We start from the raw sequence: 18042 nt of genomic DNA, 5'->3' as shown, positions 1-18042 counted from the left end.
CAACCATGACAGCCCTACAACATCCAGAGCCTTTAGGAACTCTGGGCGGATCTCATCCACCTCCGTTCTTTGCCACCGAGGAGCTTTTTAACTACCTCGGTTACTTCAACCCCAGAGATAGGAGAGCCCACCTCAGAGTCTCCAGGCTCTGCTTCCTCAATGGAAGGCGTGTCGGTGGAATTGAGGAGGTCTTCAAAGTATTCTCCCCACCGCCCCATGATGTCCCGAGTCGAGGTCAGCAGCACCCCATCTCCACTATACACAGTGTTAATGGTGCACTGTTTTCCTCTCCTCAGATGCCGGATGGTAGACCAGAATTTCCTCGAAGCCGTCCGGAAGTCATTTTCCATGGCCTCACCAAACTCCTCCCACACCCGAGTTTTTGCCTCAGCAACCGCCAAAGCTGTATTCCGCTTGGTTAGCCGGTACCTGTCAGCTACCTCCGGAGTAACGCAGGCCAAAAAGGCCCGATAGGACTCCTTCTTCAGCTGGACAGCATCCCCTACCGCTGGTGTCCACCAGTGGGTTCGTGGATTGCCGCCACGACAAGCATCGACCACCTTGCTGCCACAGCTCCGATCGGCCACCTCAGCAATGGAGGCACGAAACATGGTCCACTCAGATTCAATGTCCCCCGCCTCCCCGGGACGTGGGCAAAGTTCTGCCGGAGGTGGGAGTTGAAACTCCTTCTGACAGGGGATTCTGACAGACGTTCCCAGCAAACCCTCACAATATCGGATCGGACCGGCATCTTCCCCCACCATCGTAGCCAACACACAGTGGTGCTCAGTTGACAGCTCCGCCCCTCTCTTTACCTGAGTGTCCAAAACATGCGACCGCAAATCCGATGATACGACTACAAAGTCGATCATCGAACTGTGGCCTAGGGTGTCCTGGTGACAAGTGCACATATGGACACCCTTATGCTTGAACATGGTGTTCATTATGGACAATCCGTGGCGAGCACAGAAGTCCAATAACAGAAGACCACTCGGGTTCAGATCGGGGGGGGCTGTTCCTCCCAATCAGCCTTCCAGGTCTCACTGTCATTTCCCACATGAGCATTGAAGTCCCCCAGCAGAACGATGGAGTCCCCAGGGGGGGGGGCGCTCTAAAGCACACCCTCCAAGGACTCCAAAAAGGGTGGGTACTCTGCACTGCCATTTGGTGCATAGGCACAGACCATAGTCAGGACCCGTCCCCCCACCCTAAGGCAGAGGGAGGCTACCCTCTCGTCCACTGGGGTGAACCCCAATGTACAGGCGCCAACCGGGGGGCAATAAGTATGGCCACACTTGCTCAGTACCTCTCTCCCTGAGAAACTCCAGAGTGGAAGAGTATCCAACCCATCTCGAGAGGACTGGTATCTGAGCCCAAGCTGTGTGTGGAGGTGAGCCCGACTATATCTAGTCGGAACCTCTCAGCCTCACACACCAGCTCGGGCTCCTTCCCTGCCAGAGAGGTGAGATTCCATGTCCCAAGAGCTAGTTTCTGTGGCCGGGAATCGGACCGCCAAGGCCCCTGCTTTTTACCGCTGCCCAGCTCACAGGGCATCCGAGCCCTTTGGCCCCTCCCACAAGTGGTGAGCCCATGGGAAGGGGGACCCACGTTGCCTTTTCGGGCTGTGCCCTGCCGGGCCCCATGGGTGCAGGCCCAGCCACCAGGCGCTCGCCAACGAGCCCCACCTCCAGGCCTGACCTGCGTCTGGGTAAGGGAAAACGAGGTCCAATATTGTCATTCATCATAAAGGGTCTGTGAGCGGTGCTTGGTCTTGTCCCTCACCTAGGACCTGTTTGCCATGGGTGAGCCTGCCAGGGGCATGAAGCCCCAGACAACTTCGCTCCTAGGATCATTGAGGCACGCAAACCCCTCCACCACGGTAAGGTTTTGTATTCAGTTCTTGAAAAAAAAATTCTACATTGCCAATTGCTTTCACAATATCTTTGGGGTCATTATTAATCTGCACTTTGAAGCTCACTCTAAAAACAGTTGGGTTAAAAATAACCCAATTTTGGGTCAAAAATCGACCGATACACACATTGGGTCAATTTGACCCACTTGCTTGCATTGTTTTGTACAAAAACAATGGGGGTTGTTTTGAACAAAACTACCCATTTTGGGGTTGTTTCCTGCAAAAACAACCAATAAAGTTGGGTGTTCGTGATGTGGTATGCTTTGGATAATGAGCTGCTCCTTTCCTTTTCCACATTTCTCTTCCCATCATTTTGAAGTTTCAAAAGTTTCAAGTTTCATCTGTCCAATTTAGAATCTTGCGTTTCCCTGTTGTTTTTGCAATGCAAAGTAGTTTCACCTATTTGTGAACCCTCTGCACAGTATGTGCATTTATGAAGGCATCTCCTGATTAAAGTTTGACAGTGATACCGCAACATTTTTCAGAAAACCTCAACCTTAGACAGAATATTCCTGACATACGGTATGTTAATTTTTTTTTCCAAGGAAAGCATTCTGCTATTCTACACTTTAGTTGTCATAATGTGAATTACTGCAAAATAGAATTGGAGGTTCTTTTTTCATGTAAAGGAAAATAAATGGACTATTCAATTGCCAAGTCAGTGACTTGGTCTGAACTCAAACACAGCATTTGTTTCACTTACTGAAAGCAAAAGTGAAGGCAACGCATCTCCAGGGAGGAAACTCCTAATTTGATTATGTCAATGGTCTGAAATTAAGTACTCATTGACTGCAAATATTTTTCATGCAAGCATTAAAAATGAAGGCCATATTTACAAGATGTCACTAGTCCAAATACTTTTTGAGCTCATTATAATGGGCATGCTGTATCATAAAATGTCTGCCATATGATCACTAATTCCATTCTACACTTCAATTACATGTTGATTGTTTAAGACAACATCGTAAAACATACTTTTGTACCTAATTGTAATACACACATACATACTTGCATTGAACTTACAATGAATTTTGAAGTCTTTATACTGCCTGTCCTCGATGGCCAACACATACAAAGAGGCACGATCAGGAAACATTAATCCACCTGGTTTCTTTTAGACATAGGAGAATAAGCACAGAAATTGTAAATTATAACTGCACTTTTAATACTTGTCACATGATTCACAGTCATTCATCATTTGGTTCAGGGATTTTTCCTGCACACAACACAGGCCACAGTTTTATTTGGACAAAGTTCAAATTTAGTACAGTATTCTAGTAACCATACTTGAGATCTTAATATGGTGAAAGAAAACAAGACATAATTTCCTTTATTTTTTTTTTCAAGTTCTGACACTTTCTCATGTAATTAATGCCATTAAAGACAGTTAACAGTTTCTTTCAAGTTTGACTGATTTTATATATATATATATATATATATATATATATAACTAACTTCCTTGCAACACCTGTCCACTCGAGAGACGCAGAAGCCGCAAGAACAACCTTGTATATAAATATAAATAAATAAATAAATAAATATATATATATATATATATATATATATATATATATATATATATATATATATATATATATATATATATATATATATATATATATATAAAATCTAAATTATTGTCATCTTCAGTGTTTCATCCTTTTCCATCGGAGTCTTCTGCATCCTCCTTTTGAACACCAGCCGCCCTCATGCATTCCGTCACTACATCCATCAACCTTCTCTTCGGTCATCCTCTTGCTCTCTTTCCCAGCAGCTTCATACTCATCACCTACACCAATATAATCACAATCTTGCCTGTGGACACGTCGAAACCATCTGCTCTCGCTAACTAGCTGCTTTTCCCCTTGGTTGTCCCTCCGATGAGCTCATTTCTAATAATATCCATCCAGGTGACTCGCAAAGCAAACCTCAACCGTGACTCTTCTATCACATAACACCCTGATACTTTCCTTCGCTGGTCCAACCTGATTGGATCAGTTTCTTCACCTCCTTACCAATCTCACTGTTGCTCTGGACTGTTGACCTTAAGTATTAAAATTCCCCTAACCTCACTCTTCCTCCTCCAGCACTCTCATTCACGCACCAATACATATTATTTCTTATCTTTATCTTTATTCCTCTCCTTTCCAGCACACACTACCTTTCTATATGTTCCTCCACCTGCTCGCTGCTTTAACTGCATATCCCAATATCATCTGCAAACATCATGGGGATTCCAGTCCAACCTCATCTTTCAGCAGCCTATCCATCGCTATTGCAAAGAGGAAGGGGCTTAGAGCTGATCCCTAATGCAGTCCCACCTCCACCTTAAACTCCTGTCACACCGACAGCACACCCCATCATTGATCTGCTACCCTCATCCGTACATATCCTATAGACCTATAGTGTCCTGTCTTAATTTACTTCTCTGCCACTCCAGACTTTCTCATGCACTACCACAGTTCCACTCTGGATACCCTGCCATAGGTTTTCTCTAGATCAGTGGTTCTTAACCTGGGTTCGACCGAACCCTAGGAGTTCGATGAGTCGATCTCGAGGGTTCGGCAGAGCCTCCGCCGCGAAGGTCCGGACACATTTGAATTATCGTGTAAATTTGTGATGACACCATCACTGGCTGCAGATGACCATGCTGGGGAATTTTTAGTCTGCGGAATTTAGTCAACGTGTGACTGTCGTTGTAGTACGTCATGTGATTTCTTTAATATTTTATTCATGCTAACTAAGTCGGGCAAAATAAGAAAGTGGTCGGACGAATATGTACAACATGGATTCTCATGTATCACGGAACGTGATGGGAGTGAGCGTCCTATCTGCATGATTTGCAACGCCAAGTTGAGCAACTCTAGTCTCGCAGCGGCAAAACTAAAGGAACACTTCTTGAGGCTGCATGGAGACGGGGAATACAAGAAAACAACACTTGGTGAATTCAAGGTGAAGAGAGAGCCAGATTCGATGAAAGGGCCACTCTGCCTGCTCTTGGATTCGTAACTGTTAACAAACCGATCCTCACAACATCGTACGAAGTTGCTTACCTGATCGCAAAGCAGGGCAAGACATACACCATTGGTGAAACACTCATGAAACCAGCTGCGTTAAAGATGGCGAATCGGTTACTCAGAACAGCGGCCGAAGGTAAATTATCCCAAATTACCCTTTCAAATGACACCGTCAGTGACAGAATAGAAGACATGAGTAAAGACATCTTGGCTCAAGTAGTCACGGTTCTGATTTCAAGCCCGGCAAAATTCAGCCTCAGCTTGACGAAACCACAGACGTTTCTGATCTAAACCAGCTTGCTGTTTTTGTGCGCTATGTGAAAGACGACATGATAAAAGAAGAGTTTCTATTTTGTAAACCTCTCACAACAACAACGAAGGCAGCCGATGTGAAGAAGCTTGTGGGTGACTTTTTCAGAGACAACAATCTTTCATGGGATATTGTTTCTGCAGTTTGTACGGACGGAGCTCCAGTCATGCTGAGAAGAAAGTCTGGTTTTGGTGCGCTAGTAAAGTCCGATGCACCACACATCATTATGATGCATTGTATTCTGCAAAAGGCATGCGTTGGCAACAAAAACCTTGCCTCCAAAAATGGCAGAAGTATTAAAAACTGTGGTGGAATGTGTGAACTACGTGCGAAAAAGTGCTCTGAGGCACCACATCTTAAGTGAGCTGTGTAAAGAAATGGGCTCTGAATTCGAAGTACTTCTGCTCCATTCTAATATTCGGTGGTTATCCCGGGGACAGGTGCTGAATCGTGTTTTTGCCATGTGTGTGGAACTAACCCTGTTTCTGCAAGAGCAGCAACACTGCCATGCGGATTGCTTCAAAAATCTTGAGTTCATTCTCATTTTAGTGTACATGGCTGATATATTCGCAGCCCTCAATCATCTCAATCAGCTGATGCAGGGTGGTGGAGTCAATATCATGGAAGAACACCTGAAGGCTTTTCTAAAAAAGCTACTGTTATGGAAACGATGAACAGAGAACAATAACTTCGCAGAGTCTAGATCGACAAAGACACAATTGCAGCTCCTTCTGACCTTCTCAGTACTTCTTCACCAACACCCTCAAGGTAAATAATGCATATGTAGTACTCTTCCTGGGAATGAAACCATACTGTTGTTCACAAATACTCAATCCTGTCCATGCCTGTTCTATGTCTGTTGCCACCTCCACAGTTGTTCTACGTCACATCTCAGTGTATTCGTCTCCTTTCCTGAGTCCTCTCAATATTCCACTTGTTCTTAGCTAACCTCTTTCTTTGTATGCTTTCCCGCACTTTCTGATTCCACCACCAATTTCCATTCTCACCTTTCTTACCAGTAGATATTCCAAGTACTCTTGTTGTATAACAGATTGACAGTTCCCTTCCCTTAGTCCAATTACTTTTTCTTCAACTATAAATATAAATACAGTATGTGAATTAACATTCACAGGAATAAAAGACTTTAGTTCAATTTGTGTAATGAAGAGTGCGTACCAGCCACTTGTCCCTGGCAAAGATGACCGTGTTCAGCATGGATTCATAGAAGAGACAATAGCCCATCCACTCGGATATAATGATGTCAACCTCCTCTACAGGGAGCTCCACCTCTTCCACTTTTCCATTGATGATGGTGATCACTAAAACATACATTTTAAAACTCATAAATGCAGATTTTCTCTAGTCATCCAAAAATCTTGAATCCATCATTATAATCATAGTAAAATTGTATCAATGATATTCTGAAAGAAATGCATGCATCTGTAATGACTGGAGATAGAGGATTTTATGTGGACTTTATGTGGAAACATATGAGAAATGAAACCACAAAGATCGAGTGCTTATATAAAATGTTTACCAGTGTGGTGGTCTTTTGGAAATGTGTGTCCCAGCTGGAGTTTCACCAAAGATCTTGTGAAGCTCTGCCATTGGAGCTGACTATGGCCTTTGGTTGTTCTGGTTGAACGTTTTGAGGCTTGATACAAAGGTCTGTCTTAATGATATCTGAACCCCGAGGCCTCTCAACATGATTACTATTTTTGTCTAACATCTTCTATTTTTTTGTAATACCGGAAATCTGATTATATTTTTATCTCATGTGCATATGTCTGATTTAAATATAGCGCTATAGTACAGTATAGCGTTAATGCTTCCAGGCTGTTTGATGGAGTTACTGTATTGGAAATAGTAGCTTGGCAAGCAATTCTTTTTCAAAATGGTAAGGGGAGGCTTGTTCGCTTTACAGAGACACAGACTGCGTATTTCCATCCTATGGAAATATGATATAGAATTGAATTTAGACAAAATGCTGAGCAGTGAGAAACTATGACTACCCTTGGCCATCACTATGTGTTGATTTTCCAACACACTGATATATAACATACATTCACAGTTCAGTTCAATACGATACGGTCACGGTTCGATATTGTTCGCTCCAATTGCTTTTTTAATTGCAAAACTTTCATAACATTATTGAAATGTATTTATTTTAACTTAGATACCTCAATGTCCCCCATGATAAAAGACTCAACTCAATTTTTTTTTATATAGCACTTTAAAAGAACCATTGCTGCTAAGTGCTGTACATGCAGTGAAAATCCATCATACAACAAAGACAGTGAAAACACAAAATTAATACCACAAGTCAATAAAGATATTGGGCGGCACGGTGGTCGACTGGTTAGTATGTCCGCCTCACAGTGCAGAGGTTGTGGGTTCAAATCCTGCCCCGGCCTTCCTGTGTGGCGTTTGCATGTTCTCCCCGTGCCTACATGGGTTTTCTCCGGGTGCTCCGGTTTCCTCCCACATTCCAAAAACATGCACGGTAGGCTAATTGGACATACTAAATTGCCCCTAGGTGGGATTGTAAGTGTGAATGTTTGTTTGTCTCTGTGTGCCCTGCGATTGGCTGGTAACCAGTTTAGGATGTACCCCGCCTACTCCCCGAAGACAGATTAATCAAGCAATACATCAGTTAATTCATCAATCAATTAATACTAACGCAAATACTCTCACGGGACTCGGGTGCTACAGCACCCTAGTTGGAATTACTGGTCTATGCTCCGCAGCCTTATGACCATGCAACTCTTTCTGCATTGTCATCAGAAAGTGGAGAAGCTCTTACCGCTGTCAAGGTGGTTGGACTTTATAATCCTTTCCGAGTATTCTGCAATACTGGAACATTCAATCTGTGGGACATAGGAAAAGACAAAAAAAAAATCAAAGAGGCCTGTCTGTCATTCAGAAGAGACATAATTTCAATTCAGAGTTCTTGCAACATACATTCCTAACTGTTCATTGGGGGAAAAAAATCAACTGCAGATTGTATTCCATCTTTCTGGGGTAATTTGGGAAGTGCAGCTGTCATATGACAGGAGAGCCATCTGGTCAACATGAAGACATCAGAAGAGGAAAGCGACGTATGAAGTCTTGATGTGTTGTACTAAAAGAAATCAAGCTAGGACTCAACAAAAGCCTTTTGGTATGAATACATGAAAGAATGAGGTCTTTTGTTTTAGGGAAAGAAACTGATAAGCCTACGTAAGTAAACCTCAACTGTGAAGCAGACCGCAATAGGGAGATTCTCTTGGGTATTTTATTTAGAAAAAAGATCAAACCTCCACTGTGGGATCAATAAAGGCCTTCTTATCTTATCTTATCTTATCACTTTGAAGTCTTAATACCATAGCCATAATACCAACTTCTTAGCAGCGTAGTGAATCAGTGGTTTTAATTTTTTAAACGGCTTTTTTGGGGGGGATTGGCACTGTCGGATGTATTATTAATAATATATGTATTAACTCTCAGCTGAAGAGGATGTTCTGATTCACCCTTTGTATGGAAGATTTGAAGACGTTTTGTATACAAATTCATTTATATTTTATGTTTATACAGTAGTTACCTAGTTCTAATTTGAAGTTGTGAACAACCACACTGCATTAAGAAGTGTGTCCAAGAGGAATTCATTATTATTTATTACTATATTATATTGTGTTTGAATTGTTTGACTTTCTCAAATTGTGACAATATCAAATATTAAAATATATAAATCTATACACTTATCAGTGCCGCAGTACAATACTGCAAACATCCTGCAATACATTTTTTTTTTAATTAATACCTCTCCGACTGTGACACTAATGTAAAAAAAACAACAACACTTTTTTGTTGTTGTTTGGTTTGGTATAGGAGTATTACACACACACAAATACATAACAGATTTCAATTAAACCAACGGTGGCACACGAGACAAGACAGCAAATTATAGAGTCTTTGTCCTTCTATTTCTAATTTCTTAAATCATTCTCAATGACACAAAACTGGCCTGTTACTAAAATTACACATTTGTTCTGCAGTGCACTTAATAGCTGTTGTCATTGACGGATTTACTGCTATCCCGAAACAAGTTTTGTTTCTGCTTTAGCCGGACTAATCATTTGCTAAATCTTAAAAGTAAATTGTTAATTTATCATTTGATGGCAGAATTCAAATGTAAAGCACATGTGACCTTAAGGGTTTAGAGTTATAGTGTACGCCTCTTGGACATATGGGTTCTAGCAAGTGATTCATTGGTACTCCAGAATATCAATTTCTTCTTCTTTCAAAATGTACTCATGATAGTTTAGCGTTGAGTTGGCCTGTAGCCCAGCCTTTTCACCTCAGTGGCTGGCTCATCTTTCATATGGTGCCTTATTAACTTTTGAGTAGAGCGGTATGGGCAGATTTTCTTGCTCAAAAGTGGATTCAATCCCTCATGTCATAGTTCCATTTGTTGGTGTGTTTGAGCACAGCCAGATGGGCGTCAGTAACATAAAAATGAGCCGAAGCATAAATGTAAATGCTCAGCAGAGGGAGAGAGTGAGCGAGCGCGAGAGACAGGGCAGAAGGAGAAAGGCAAATACCGTACACACGCAAGGGCATAATGTCAACCAGTAACTTACATTTAATTCTCCTGACAATTCTAAGTTAATCATTCCTTCCCTGAAGCCAATACACTGTATATACTCTCTGATGCGGTCCCAAAATAGGATCCATGTGGTTATCCTAAGCTAGTGGTGTGTATCCTCAGACATGACCTGACTAGCGATTACTTGTGCCCCCAGTACACGCGACAGAGAGGGCTCTTAAATCATGACTGCATGACATGTGTACTGGCCTGAGAGGCCATAACACTTTTATCACATGCCTGAGACAGGAGATTCCTGTCATGGTGCAGCACTTCAAATATACGTCCAGATACACATGGAACAAGCCACATTCCATATACACTACCAAGATGGGCCGCGGTATGGATTTAGAGCCTGTTGCTTGGCCAATGATCCTCCAATGAATATAGAATCATGTGTACGTACCCCATACACATGCTTTGCGCCTGCTTTGGCTGCAAACATGGATAAGATCCCGGTTCCGCTTCCAACATCCAGAATTATTTTATCCTTGAACACGTGCTTGTTGTGGTACATGGAATTGCGGTAGGTGAGCGTCCTCACTTCATCCTTCAACATCTCCTGGTTTAAATGGAAAACAAAGCCAGGTCAAAAAGATGCTGTTGAGGACTGAACAACTGAAGCAAAGAATAATGATAGTTCGGCATTTGCAAATACACATTTGTGCAATTTTGTGAGTGGAACCTATCGTAGGCTATACCCTAAAAAAAGTCACCTATTCGCAGTCATTCTGCTCAGGCCAAAGAAACAAAAAGTATCCATTTGACGACATCTTGATGTCAAGCTATGTTGAAAAAAGTTGGGGAGATTCGTTCAGACAAAAGTAGTGCTTTGCTGCCAACTTGTGGCATTTGTAGACAATTATAAACGGTTGCAGAGGGGGTTTCGGTTCAGTTATGCTTGTATTATTGCAATCTGTGACAGGGCCAGTGGCAGATCTCGACTTTTATCCTTGGGGGGATATGGGCGGGCAAGGCTATCTCAGGGGGTTCGCAAAACAAACCAGTGCCCCTGCATCCCACCCTCTGGCAGTGGACAGGGCCAAGTCTCTATCCTCTGCAAATGGTGGGGATTCACTGTACAAAAGTATAGTAAATTCACATCAAAAGAACAGTGAATGAAAAATTAGCTGCTATAAAAAGTTCCAGGTGGACAATGTACTAATGTTGTTTCACCTGCAAAAGTGTGTAATGTGTAAGTCTTTACTCTATTGCTTTGCTGGTGCTAACACTACAGCAGGGGGATGACTAACAAGCCAGTGATTATCCTTCCAATAAATGTGGTAGAGCGGGATATACCAACATACCTCATGGATACCAAAGTGGGCGTAAGAGTCAAAGTAGTAGTCTTTTGAGGTCATCTCCTCAGGATTACACAGCTTTCCCATCTTGCCCCGGCCAGGGCAGCTGGGAAGGCTGGCAGCATGTGGTGTATGTGGTGGGAGAAGAGGTCTTGGGATGGGCTGGATGGAAGGCACAGGCTTTGGCAAAGAGGTTGGCTGGGCCAACTGTGATGCAACGATGCGGACCGGCTGTGGCTGCGGCTGCTAGAGAAACAGTAGATTAAATTGATTTAAAAAAAAGATGATACTTTGTGACCTTATGAATGCGCCTTAAACATGTCCACATTTAACATTAAAATGAAGTGTGCAATTTAAGGTGAGGATTGACTGTCAGTGTCTTGGATTTATTTATTTTTTTAACAACCTCAGCTGCCAGTTTGTTGCTCCATGTGGCTGTTTAGCGAGTCCAAACAGTCCACCAGTTCTGGAGCATACTCTGATCTTCGGCTTGAAGTTAGCCTGTCTATCAGCACAAGGCAATAAATTGTTGTTCTGCACAGAAGGTATGCTCATAATTCCCTGATTAGCTTTTCTAATGCCTGCTGGGAAGGCTGTCAGGCTGTGCATTTGTGAGTGAGTGAAACAGAGAACCTGTGATGATGAAATGGATATACTGGAAAAGTAAGTTATTCTAAACTTGACATCTTCTGACCTTATTTGTTACCATTGGCAAAAGCAGTGGATTTTTTCAGCACAAAAGGGTCAACATGTCCAGAGACGCTAAAGAAGTGTTAATGAATTGCTCACTGCTAACATTGTTTAGTTGACGTTTGCATATTTAGCTAAAAATAAAAAATCTCGGTTTGAATCTCTTTTGTAAAATATCTATGTGGTGTTTGCATGTTTACTGTATTTGTCCCTCTCATATCTCACAATAAACAGTGTTCTTAGGTTAAATGAAGACTACTAAAAATGTGAATGTAAGTATGAATGGTTGTTTGCCTTTATGTACCTTGCAGTTGATGAGCAAAACCACCACAGTGACCCCACTGAGGACATGTGGTAAAGAAAAACGGATGGATGGGTTTCTCTCTATATACAGTATGCGGTTTGTTCACATACACCCCCAATTCTATTGAAGTTGAGATGTTGTGTGAAATGTATATAAAAAGCAGAATACAATGATTTTCAAATCATGTTCAACCTATTTAATTGAATATTCTACAAAGAAATATGTTCAAACTGATAAACGTTATTGTTTTTTTTAGCAAATAATTCAGCACTCAGAATTCATGGCTGCGACACGCTCCATAAAAGCCGAGACAGGTGTAAAAAATGACTGAGAACGTTGAGGAATGCTCATCAAACACTTGATGAGCAATGATTGGGTATAAAATGAGCTTCCCTGAATTGCTCAGTCATTCACAAACAAAGCTGGTGTCCTGGTGAACAATTGCGTGAGAAAATAGCCAAACACTTGACCCTGTCCCAGCTTTTTCAGAACAGGTTGCTGCCATAAAATTCAAAGTTAATAATTATTTGCTAAAGACAAAAACATTTATCAGTTTAAACACTAAATATCTTCTTTGCGGTGTATACAATTAAATAGCGGTTTTATATGATTAGCAAATTATTGTATTCTGTTTTTTCTTTACATTTTACACATTGTCCCAACTTCAATGTTCAGTCATATCAAGCTTGCCAATTTGAAATGTATCAAGTTAATTAAGTTTCAAGGAACTCCAAGTTTTAAGAGTACAGTACAGATGGGCACACAGACAACAATGATTGAAAAAGTTGACCTGATGAATTATGTGCACTCAAGACCTTAATAGTAGCTGCTTATTACATGTTTGCCAATTCATTGATCGTACTGCCGCTACATATGCGAGTGCTGGCCTCTTAAAACCTGCACTACCCATTATCTGTTTCTCCTATCCTGTGCAGTGTAGCATGATTGCACTCCTCCTGCAATGTCAAAACAAATCAACCATTAAAAATGTAGTTATAGCTAAGTGCAGAAATATATCAGAAGGACAGAGACATCTGCTTGGCAAAGGTCATACAGTTTGATAGAAACAGCAGAGATTGGCAGTCTGTCCCAGGGATGGAACGTCCAATTTTGCGGGCAGACGGCGGAGGTGAAGTCTTTTAAAAAGGACAGACTAAGCAAGGACGGAAGTGGGTCTTCGTCCGTCCCTCTAATCGTCCCTAACCGGCTCCAGTACTGACTGATGTGTTGTGTTGAGTTCTTTTAAAAAGCGAGACCACTGTTCTTTCTGCGATACCACGGAGACACATTTATTAACTGCCTGCACAACACATTCCATGTGCGTACCCTGCAGTAACATTGCACAGGCATAGTCTACCCTCTAGTAGTGGTTCAACACATGTAATACCATGGATTAAGCCACAGGACCTTTAACTGACAGAAACACACCCTGTCTGTTGTGTGTAATCAGGGATATGTTATGTATTGGGCGTAGGAAAAAGGTTTAACATTTACATACCTTATACATTTGCATGCCAAGTATGTCCTTATCTGGGACTGGGACATCTCTTTAGCGTTAAAATTTGTCAGCACCGCCGTGCAACCAGGACATGGAAGTCTTTCATTTCCTCCTAAATTAACCTTGCGTTATTTCGCAATAGCCATTGTATTGCGCATTAACGCAATAAAAAATGGACTTTGTTTGGCAATAAAATGCAATAGTATTGCTTCATAAAGTAATCTTAAATATTCTCATGATGTCCCTTGGCGGGGTCAATCTAGTGACCAACGCAGATGTGTTGGCAGCTAAATGCTATATTGGTTCAACAGTTATCAACAATTCAATCCACTCACGATACTGCCAGCCAGTTAATGGATGTGAAAAGGTTTAAATAATGTTTATGAATCATGTAACCTCTACCTTTAGCATCTCTCTTCCATGGCATGCACTGACTTTTTGGGGGTGAGCGGTGGGGGTCAGTGGGGACAATGGACTGGCGGAATACAAAAAATATTCATCAAAACATAATATACCTTATAATTTAGATTTTTCAAACTAGGCACCTTTTATCCACATAACAGATTTGCACATTTTTATATTTTCTCAGTCAGTTTTATGATGTGGATGCGGATTCAGTTCACAGCTGTGCATTATCAAGATGAACCCATTAAGGCCTAAAGCGCCTGGCTCAACAGTTCCTAAAACCTAAGGTCGCCTTTGGAATTACCCTTGAAAACTTGAAGTTTTCCCTGAAATTCAACACTTACAAAATAATATCTCAGGCCCTCTGGCAGACAGAAACATAATTCCAAAAGAATTTGAGACCTTAGACATGTGGCTTGCACACAGGCCCAAGTTTATTCATCTTTACTGTTTCAATTGAAGGTGTAAAAATAAAGTGTCAGTGCAAGAGAAGCACTATTTTTATGCAAAAAACAATCGTGTGGTAATTACCATCCTCTAGTGTATTACAAAGACGTCGATTTCGTCATTGTCAACAAACCATATCATATCACGTTCGACTGGTTCCACTGGTTCCAAGTCCACAAGCGTGTCATCTATATATGACTGCCGTCACTTATTTCAGAGTTGCCGGCAATCGATGGCATCCGCCATTAGCCTACGGCTCGAAAAAATTCCGCGACATCCTCCGTGGTCTCGCGACACCGTCACGTGTATATTCTGATGCATTAAATTGGCAAAGAGATGGAGAAATTGATTATAAAAAAGACAGGCGTATCTGCTCTCCCGGCTTTAAAGGTAGAAAGACGCAACAGTGCTCACGGCTCTAGTGGTAGAAACGCGGTTATGCTGTCCCGCCCTCAATGTTTTTTTTAATTTTTTATTTTTTTTATCTTTTAATGTCTTTGAGGCGGCGACACAATGGTCGACCTGTTAGCATGTTCGCCTCACAGTGCAGAGGTCGAAGGTCGAATCCGGCCCCGGCCTTCCTGTGTGGAGTTTGCATGTTCTCCACGTGCCTGTGTGGGTTTTCTCTGGGAACTCGGGTTTCCTCCCACATTCCAAAAACATGCGTGGTAGGTTGACTGAACATTCTAAATTGCCCCTAGGTATCATTCTAAGTGTGAATGTTTGTCTGTGTGCCCTGTGATTGGCTGGCAACCAATTCAGGGTGTCCCCCGCCTACTGCCCGAAGACAGCTGGGATAGGCTCAGGCACGAATGGATGTCTTTGAGGCCATTTGAATTTGAAGGTGTTTCCAAACTTTAGACTGGTACTGTGAATGTTTTTGCAGCATAACTGCATGCACCTTGTTGTTTTGCTCCGACCAGTTTTGTCGAATTGAGCTTGTCAATTCAAGCATTTGTTAACTGTTTGAACTATAATAGTGATTTGTTCAAACCATCTTTTTTTTCTGTAAATTACACTGGTCAACAGAAAAGCTAGGACACATTGACTCGGGTCAATTACTATATCAAATATTCTATGACCGAAGCCATCATACAAGCATGCTTCTATCAAAAAATAACACCATTCTTTCCTTTTCACACAAAATAGCCATATACAAATCCTTTGTAAAATGTAGTGGTTTACAATAACCTGCGCTGCATTTAGTGACCTTTTGTCTTGCTGCAACTGCTTCATCTCCTGATACAGGGTGTTCTAAGCAAGTTGTTTCAAATTATCCAGTGACCCATCTGCAAGGTACAGCAGTACCATGGACAGCGTTATATATGGTCTATTGAATAGAGGTACATCAAGCATCATCAAGCACTGATCAAATGTAATTTGACGCAATGGGAGTTTATAATATCTCACCCCTCTCATCTAGCTATATAATGAAGAATATAAGAGACATCTCTCAGTATGAATCCCCAGTGCAAACTATACTATCTGGTGTAATAATAAAGTAACACCTCTCTGATAGTGTCAATACCAAGTGATTTATATGATTATCTTGGTAAGGGCAGAATGTCTGGTGGATTGCATTAGTACATATATGTGTTGGTAGGGTTAGCATATAGCATAAAGATCCTATGTGGTGTCTTTTTTATGGCCAACGGCTCAGTGTAAAAAAAACAACAAAAAATGAGACCAGACACTGATGACTTCGTGTAAGATGTATCATGCTGAAATACACGAAGACCCCAACAAATCCTGAAGGCTGTAATGTTAAAAAGGAGACAAGCGTAGACTAGACGATGCAATATATGCAGGATGGACAGCACTTGTCTGTTGGATGTTTTGAAAAACACTAATCGCAGCGGCATAGAATGCCAGTTTATGCAGAATTAAACATCCTTGCAAGGAGAATGCGTTGATTGCCCGAGATGCAACTTTCACACCGGGGACAGCTAGGACCTCAGGACACATGTGGGCGTCAGAGTCCGAACAACTAAGTGTAGCGGACAGGTTTTACACAAGAAAAAAAGCCACTAACTGACTTACCTCAGTGCTCTCAGAATCCGCCATTTTTCTCCTGAGGAGCATGCAACGGGACGAGTGCTTAATTCCCATAAGAAAAATGTGTTTTTACGCTTGACAGGTGAGAAAGCGGCGTGCACCTCCCGCGTTCCGGACGCCTTGGGGATTTGTCATTGAATACTCGTCATTTTCATTCCGAAATGCAATGTTCTCTTGACATGTGGTGAAACTGCAAAAAAGTACACGAGCTACCAAAGGCGAGCAACGTGTTGTTGCCACGAAGTATTGCAGATTCCATGGCGCAAAAGTTTGCGATCCACCGGTGTTCTTTGTCACGGAGAAACGCGAGAAAGCAAGAGCTGAGATGAAAATACGTCAAGCGATACCCTGTCCCATGATGACCAAGTGCACGGAAAACGCGCTGTGGGCACTAAAAGCAGCAGCAAATGACAGTGAATGCCAACCCACTTTGATTGATTCCACTACTGCAACGTTGCTTCTAAAAATAGTAACAGTGCGGTTACCTCACACAGCGCACGCACCCGCACCGCCGCCGACTACATGCAGGGAAATCTGACGAGTGCACGCTTTCATACGCGTGCCACCGTTCAGGTCCCCCTCTGCATTATAGTCGAGACAACATCTCGTCAGTGTCTGACTGCTCAAGTTTACTTCAAGTTGTCACGCCAAGTCGCCGCTTCCTCTGGCTGTTACTACGACTACTAATGATGGTATACGGGCTGATGTTGGCACCTTATGTTATGCGTCGCCTAACATCTATACACAGTGTGCACCTTGTCAGAAAGTCTTAATGCACCCCGATGTTGTTTTTTTTTTTTTTTTAATCTATCACTTGACACAAGCATTTACGCACGCCTGTCTGCAGCAGTTTAAAGTGAGTTAGCAGTGCACGGCTCTATCTATCTATCTCTCTGTCTGTCTGTCTGTCTGTCTGTCTATCTATCTATCTATCTATCTATCTATCTATCTATCTATCTATCTATCTATCTATCTATCTATCTATCTATCTATCTATCTATCTATCTATCTATCTATCTGTCTGTCTGTCTGTCTGTCTGTCTGTCTGTCTGTCTGTCAAATGAGTCATTCTAATACAACCCATGTATCAGCAGTGGTTGGAAGTATTGTACTGGATTTGTTATTCATGTATTTATTTATTTTTTAGGGTTAGGGCTACATTTTACATCTGCGCCCAGGGCCGGCGCTAGCCACTAAGTTTAAATGCTGTGTGGTGCCCCCACGCCCCCCACACCACACCGGACAGAAATGAATAATATCTAAGTATTTGTCAGTTTTTCTTTATTTTACAAAATAACTATTAATATTAATGTTTAATGCGGAAGTCAACACAAACATTTTTTTTCAAGAATATTTGCTATGAAAGCCCACTAGTTGAAACAGGGCATTGTGATAAATATTGCATTTGTGGAATAAGTGTTAATCCACTCGTTTTTAGCCATCTCTGGGGAGCGGCCATTTTGTCTTCTGTCGACTGAA

General features: G+C 42.0%; 1 protein-coding gene across 5 annotated transcripts in view; it reads right to left on the bottom strand.

The window, feature by feature from the left end:
- prmt8a (protein arginine methyltransferase 8a) overlaps positions 1–17138 on the bottom strand; it is a 33533-nt gene extending 16395 nt beyond the window's left edge. The window contains exons 1-7 of one of the 5 annotated variants that reach the window (XM_086028408.1): positions 16549–17034; positions 11571–11669; positions 11171–11407; positions 10270–10425; positions 8043–8106; positions 6416–6558; positions 2936–3023 (exon numbers count right to left, since the gene is read on the bottom strand). In XM_086028408.1, coding sequence (XP_085884534.1) covers positions 2936–3023; positions 6416–6558; positions 8043–8106; positions 10270–10425; positions 11171–11251 — 532 coding nt within the window. In that variant the 5' untranslated portion in view covers positions 11252–11407; positions 11571–11669; positions 16549–17034. The other 4 variants (XM_086028407.1, XM_086028409.1, XM_086028406.1 and 1 more) reach the window with 4 other exon arrangements.
- Between the last annotated feature and the right edge of the window lie 904 nt (positions 17139–18042).

Source organism: Filicampus tigris, chromosome 4 (assembly GCF_054856515.1).
Source record: "Filicampus tigris isolate MCC_2025a chromosome 4, RoL_Ftig_1.0, whole genome shotgun sequence".
In the NCBI taxonomy this organism is placed as follows: Eukaryota; Metazoa; Chordata; class Actinopteri; order Syngnathiformes; family Syngnathidae; genus Filicampus; species Filicampus tigris.
The sequence above is the reverse complement of the archived record's forward strand: the minus strand, read 5'-3'. Positions and strand labels throughout refer to the sequence as shown.